This window comes from Fukomys damarensis, unplaced genomic scaffold, assembly GCF_012274545.1.
Source record: "Fukomys damarensis isolate Sample0158 unplaced genomic scaffold, DMR_v1.0_HiC HiC_scaffold_21, whole genome shotgun sequence".
NCBI classification, from domain to species: domain Eukaryota; kingdom Metazoa; phylum Chordata; class Mammalia; order Rodentia; family Bathyergidae; genus Fukomys; species Fukomys damarensis.
In genome coordinates this window covers 40282161-40287724 of record NW_022900933.1, presented here as the reverse complement: position 1 = coordinate 40287724, position 5564 = coordinate 40282161, and the positions used below count along the sequence as shown (strand labels likewise).

Here is a 5564-nt window from a genome sequence, read left to right as displayed (position 1 = left end):
ACTCACACACACACTCACACACTCTTATCAGCCAGACAACCGGCCAGCAAGTCCAGGAGCCAGACCTTCCAACCCTGTGCTCAGCCTGGACAATGACCAGGAAGGCACCCGAGGCCCAGGGTGAGCAGCCCCCACCCTGGGACAGGCCAGCCACCCACTGCAGCCTCCTGCTCTGCCATGGGGCCTCAGAAAGCCAGTGCTGGTCCTGGGAAGGCACAAGGTGCACACTGATGCTCCTGCGGGGACGCACAAGTATAGAATGTCCACACAGCTCCCACCAGGAATCTCGGCTTCCTGTCTGCAGGTCTAGAGACCCTCAGGAAGACAGTCCTGCGGCTCTAGGGGGGTCCAGGCCACCATCGCTCCTTCCCCAATGATTCTGCACACCCATGCTTGCTCAAAAACCAGGGTCCCAATCTCTGCATCCAGGGCCTGTGCCACTGTTCCTTGCAAACCATGGCCAGGAAGATACCAGGGACACTGGGTATTAGGGCAGCCAGGGGCTGGCTTTGTGGCTGGCTCATGCCTCCCCCTCCCCAGCCTGGGAGGTGCTGACAGCACCCATTTCACAGCTAGAAAAACCGGGGCACAGTGAGGTAAAGGAGCTTGCCTATAGTGTCATCGTGTCACATGGGGAGGTGGCAGTGCCAAGGCCCCACCCTCCTGCATTCTCCTACCCTGCTTTGAACCTTCAGCTTCTCCACCTGGGGCAGGGCAGGTCCAGGCTGGCCAGGGTCAGGCCAGGGTTGCAGAAGCAGGGGTGGGGCAGGGACCCTGCAGATGAGTCTTCCTAGCCCCACCTGCCCCTGCCGGCCACTCCCACTGGGGGCATCAGTGGCCCTCGGGGCCAGTGATTCCCTGCTCCCCCTCAGACCCTTCCTCCACAGCCAGACAGGTTTTTCTCAGCTCGAACCCATTATGGCAGCCTCATTTTCTCCCTGGGCACGAGGACTGACCGTCAGTGCCAGCAGCCACACACCCCCTGCCTCAACTCCAGCTCTGCCTGGAGACTGGGAACCCCAACTTTCCACTTCCTTTTTCCAGCCCCACCCCTTCTGCCCTGCCCAGGGAGAGCTGGATATTCCCCTGCCTGCCCCACCTGCCCCACCCCTAGCCTCCAGCTCTGGCACAACCACTGGCAGGGAGGCATTGCCCTGGCACCTGCTACCAGAGGGCACAAAGTGCCCCCAGGCACTTGGCCTGCTTGCCTGAGAGCTCAGAGACTCAGACTTGGCCCTGTGTTGCAGTTCAGGTGTGGGAAGAGGTGGCCTGGGCACTGCCCTCCACCCCACTGTCCATGGGACAGGGACAGAGCGGGGATTTGGGAGAGCTCTGTTCCCCACTCACTGTGCAGGGTGGCCTTTGGGACCCTGTGCTCCAGAGATGAAAGTTCATCCAGTGTTTGGGATCTGGGCCACCTGCAGTTACCTGGCCCACTTCAGGAGTGTTAGGGTCAGGTTCAGAGAGGAGGTGGGGCCTGCTCCTTGGTGACAACCTGGGCTTCTCCCCAGAGCTCACCTCCCCACCACCATGGCAGTAGCCTCACCCTCTGGCCCACGCCCACTTCAGCTGGAAGGGGGTTGCCAGTGCACACCCAGGCAGATTTTGCCAAGCTAAGGGTCACCCCAACACAGTCTCGGTGACACCCCCGTGGGAATTCAACACCGCACACTGCTGGGAAGTCCCTCCTCTCTGTAACCCAAACACCAAGCTGCAGAACAAGCCTGGGCTCTTCCTGTCCCCCAGGCCTGGGCTGGCTGGGACGGGGCCAAGCAAGGTGGACCTAGGGCCCCACCACAGAGGCCAGTTCTACAGCTGCATGCAGGGCCTCCCACCAGTGCAGTGGGTGGCAGAGCCCGCACCAGTAGACCCAAGCCTCCCACCAGGAGCCAGCATGGCCTGGGCCTCTGCAGGGAGGCACCAGTTTAATTGACATCTATTTTTAGAATAAATGCTCTGTCCTACATTCTCAGCCAGGGGTGGACCTCGAAGCAGGAGGTCCTACCAGCAGGCAGGATGGAGGGGGCCAGCTGCCCCATGGGCCCCACAAATGCCTCAGATGCCTCCATCCTCCTCCTCTGGGCTGAGCAGCCCAGTGTGGCTGAGGAGAAATATTCCATGATGACTCTGGGCTGCAGAGTTTGCTGACTTCCTGGGCTCCTAGCCTGGAACAGGGCAGTGGGACCCCGCAGCCCTCTGTCTGGAGCACTAGATGCAGGTGATCAGCACATCCACAGAGACGGACACAGGGATCTCCTCAAAGAGCACACGCTGATGGGCAGGCCCTGCACCCCTGGCCCTAGACCCGGCCCTCAGCAGGTCCTGTGAGTGCTGCAGCAGGCGCTGGTTCCGACGGTGGCCCAGTCTGCGCAGCGCCAGGATGGCCAGCACATGGTCGCGTCTGTGGAGAGGAGATGGATGCACCCTGACATCCCAGGGCCCTGGTGCCGGAAACCAGGCTTGGGAGGAAGTGTTAGTCACGCAGCATTCCTGGAGCCCAGTCAGGGAGGCTGGACTGACTGGGCCAGGAGGGGCTTCGGGGGAGGCAGTGTGGACTTCCTTGGGTGGCACACAGTGGGTGCTGGAGGGAAGGCTGCACAGGGGCCCAGCGAGTCCCAGGCAGGGTTGCATCAGGCTGGGGAACCCTGGGGTGTGGCTCTGATCCACACTTCGGAAGACAGCCCACCGCCCTGAGGATGGGGCAGGGAACCCTCCCTGAGGGTAGTGGGCCTGGGAAGGGGCTGGGCCAGGGGCTTTCTGTGGCCTCCTCATCCTGGAATGTCCAAGCAGGGAGGGTGGGATAAGGCGCTGAAGTGGGTTTTCCAGGGGCCTTGATGACTCACAGTGCCCCTCCCACCCCGGGTCAAAGTCTCCTAATGGGTGGGGTCACATCTTCCCCTCTGTGTGCAAGTCCAGAATGCCTGTGAGGGGAGGGTGCCTCTCCTGGGCAGGGGTCCCAGGTGGCCTCACACACACAGGTCCACGAAGGGCTTGAGCCCCATCTGACCTGCCCATACCCCCTGCCGCTTCCAGGCTCTGCGTGGGGCACAGGTGGGCTATGCACCTGATGTCTGGGAAGCTCTGGATGAGTGTCTCCAGGTGCCGCTGGATGTCATCTTTGTATCTCTCGCCCAGGATCTCAGCTACACATGGGATGGCCTGGTTCAGCCATGTGGCTTCAGAGCCCTGCAGAGACCGGGAGGCTCAAGGGTACAGATTCAGCACTGCAGCTCCCCCAGGGCCAGAGTTGGTGTCCTCTGTCCCGTGTGTGTGCAGGTGGGACAGCCCAGCAGAGCTGGCAGTGCTGCCTGGAACAGCACTGAATGGAGACCAGCAGTCCAGGTAAAGGCTGGGTGGGAGGGGCCTCCCCGGGCCTGGCCACCAGATGGGCTGCACCCGTCCTTCGTGAGAGCCCCCGGCTGTACAAACAGGTATGCAAGTGCACCCTCCACCCAGCCAGCCCACAGGCCCGAATCCCAGCTCTCTGTCCTGGTGGACAGGGCACAGAACTGCCGTCTCTCCAGGCAGAGCAGAACTGAGAGCTGGGCACTAATCGAACATGGAAGCCAGTGCTCCAGGGGCACAGATGCCACTCCTACCAAGTGCTGGAAGGTTTCGCTAATGGCCTGGGCATCCTCGCTCATCTTCTGGGAGCCACGCACTCGATCCTCACCCCGGAAGCGCTTGTGTGGCCTCAGAACCTGTGCTAGGTACTCACGGACCACAAGCCGGTGCGCCTCCTGCAGCACATCCTGGAGGAGAGCCAGGGTCAGGGCTGGGCCAAGGACCAGGCCCTGGACACACGGGCTTGGAACCCTCCCTTGCCGTACCTGTGCCATCGGAGGGGCCATGTGTGTGAGGTGGCATGCAAAGGCCTTCACTCTGTCCATGAGGGGACTCAGTGTGTCCTGCGTCAGCCAGCTCTTGGCGCATACAATCCTGAAGAGCGGCTGGGGTGTGGGTGTGAGAGTGAGCCCAGTGCGCCTATCTGCCCCCTGCTGGGGTCTCTGGTGCCATTCCCTCCTAGCCAGGTATTGCTTATGCCTGGGGACTCCTGGAGGGGCTATGTGTGGGGCCTTGGGCTCCCACCCTCGCTTTGGGTCCTGGTAGTAGGGTTGCAATGGAGAGGCAGGCATTTCCCAAATGTCCCTACTTAGCTGGGACATCTGGGTCCCCTCCCATCTCCTGACACACATGCCCCTGGGACCTGGTCTTCAGGAAGTAGAAGGCACCTGCTGGGCATGGGAAGTGAGAGAGGAAGATCTCTCCCTCGCACCTGCACATCACTCTGCAAGCCTTGGAGCAAGTGCTTCTGGAAGCTGTGGATAGCCACCACCAGGGGCTTCTCCAACTCCTCCAGGGTTCCTGGGAACCTGTCCAGAAGACTGGTCCTGGTGAAGGGCCAGAGCATAAGAGAGCAAGCTGGGGAGCAAGGCACAGCACACAGCCCCAAAGGCTGGACACTACACCTGCTCCACTCATTTAGACTATAATGTGAAGGGCAGTCCCTGGAGCTGCACAGTGTGGTGCCCGCGAGAACAGTCATGTGAGAGAACAACACCAAAGTTCTGGGAGTCATAGAAGGGTAGGTCAGCAGGGTGGTGGCAGCCCTGCTGTGTGGCAGTTTCCCCCTGGCAGCTCCAGGACAAACCCTCCATCTCTTGGTGCAGCATGCCCATCTCCGCAGAGCCTGCATCTCTTCCCTCTAAGGTGACAGTTTTCCCACTTCACCAGCAAGGAATCTGAGGCCAGGCTGGGGATACAGCATGGCACACAGAGGCCCCACTGCTATCCCTCAGCCCTTGGCCCAGTGGAGGAAGGTGCTTGGGAGCCAGGCGCTCACTGGGCCATGGCTGGGGCCCCTGTCATTTCTGCCCCTGCTCCACTCTCCCACAGGTACAGGCATAGGGTCTGGAGGAGAAACACCTCTGGGGAGCACCAGCACACAGCCTGCAGGGGCCCACACAAATCCCAAAGGGACCGGGTCCTCCCAAGCACCCAGGGGCAGAGGCTCTGGTCCCCGGTGTTAGAAGAGCAAAGGGGGACAGGAACCAGGTGACTCGTCCCGGCACAGCCAGAACCTGGCAGTGCTGGCATTGGAGCCCAGACAGGCAGCCCAGAGTCTGTGCTCCTTTCACAGCTGGCACATCTACAGGAGGAGACACTGAGGCTGACCACTCAGGGCCACGGCCAGCACCCATGGAAGGTGTCAGGGAGGCCTTCACCCAGGAGAGGAAGAAGCCTAGCTGGGAGGAAGGGAGGAAAGAGACCGCGCCCAAGGGTGAGGGCACAGCCCCCCTGGGCCTGTGACAGCCGGACATGGGCTCTGCTGCGCTGAGCAAGGTCACCGTGGCAGGGGTAGGACTGGAGTGCATGGTCCCTGCAGGTGTCTGGCAAGTCCACGCTAGGGAAGGGACCAGCCCGTTGTCACCTGGGTTCAAGCTTCTCTCTGTGTCGAACGCAACCGAGCTCCTATGTCCATCGAACACGCATGCGCACACGCATGCACACACCCACCCACTCACACACACCCCATCCACCCCCCCACCCCCCACAGGCACACA

At 61.6% G+C, this 5564-nt stretch overlaps 1 protein-coding gene across 1 annotated transcript in view; it reads right to left on the bottom strand.

Moving 5' to 3' along the window:
- Positions 1-2187: 2187 nt before the first annotated feature.
- Positions 2188-5564, bottom strand: part of Exoc3l4 (exocyst complex component 3 like 4) — a 20563-nt gene continuing 17186 nt past the window's right edge. The window contains exons 11-16 of the mRNA XM_010607370.3: positions 4844-4928; positions 4277-4705; positions 3831-3950; positions 3600-3752; positions 3065-3186; positions 2188-2401 (exon numbers count right to left, since the gene is read on the bottom strand). Coding sequence (XP_010605672.1) covers positions 2209-2401; positions 3065-3186; positions 3600-3752; positions 3831-3950; positions 4277-4705; positions 4844-4928 — 1102 coding nt within the window. The 3' untranslated portion in view covers positions 2188-2208. The remainder of the gene's footprint in view (positions 2402-3064; positions 3187-3599; positions 3753-3830; positions 3951-4276; positions 4706-4843; positions 4929-5564) is intronic.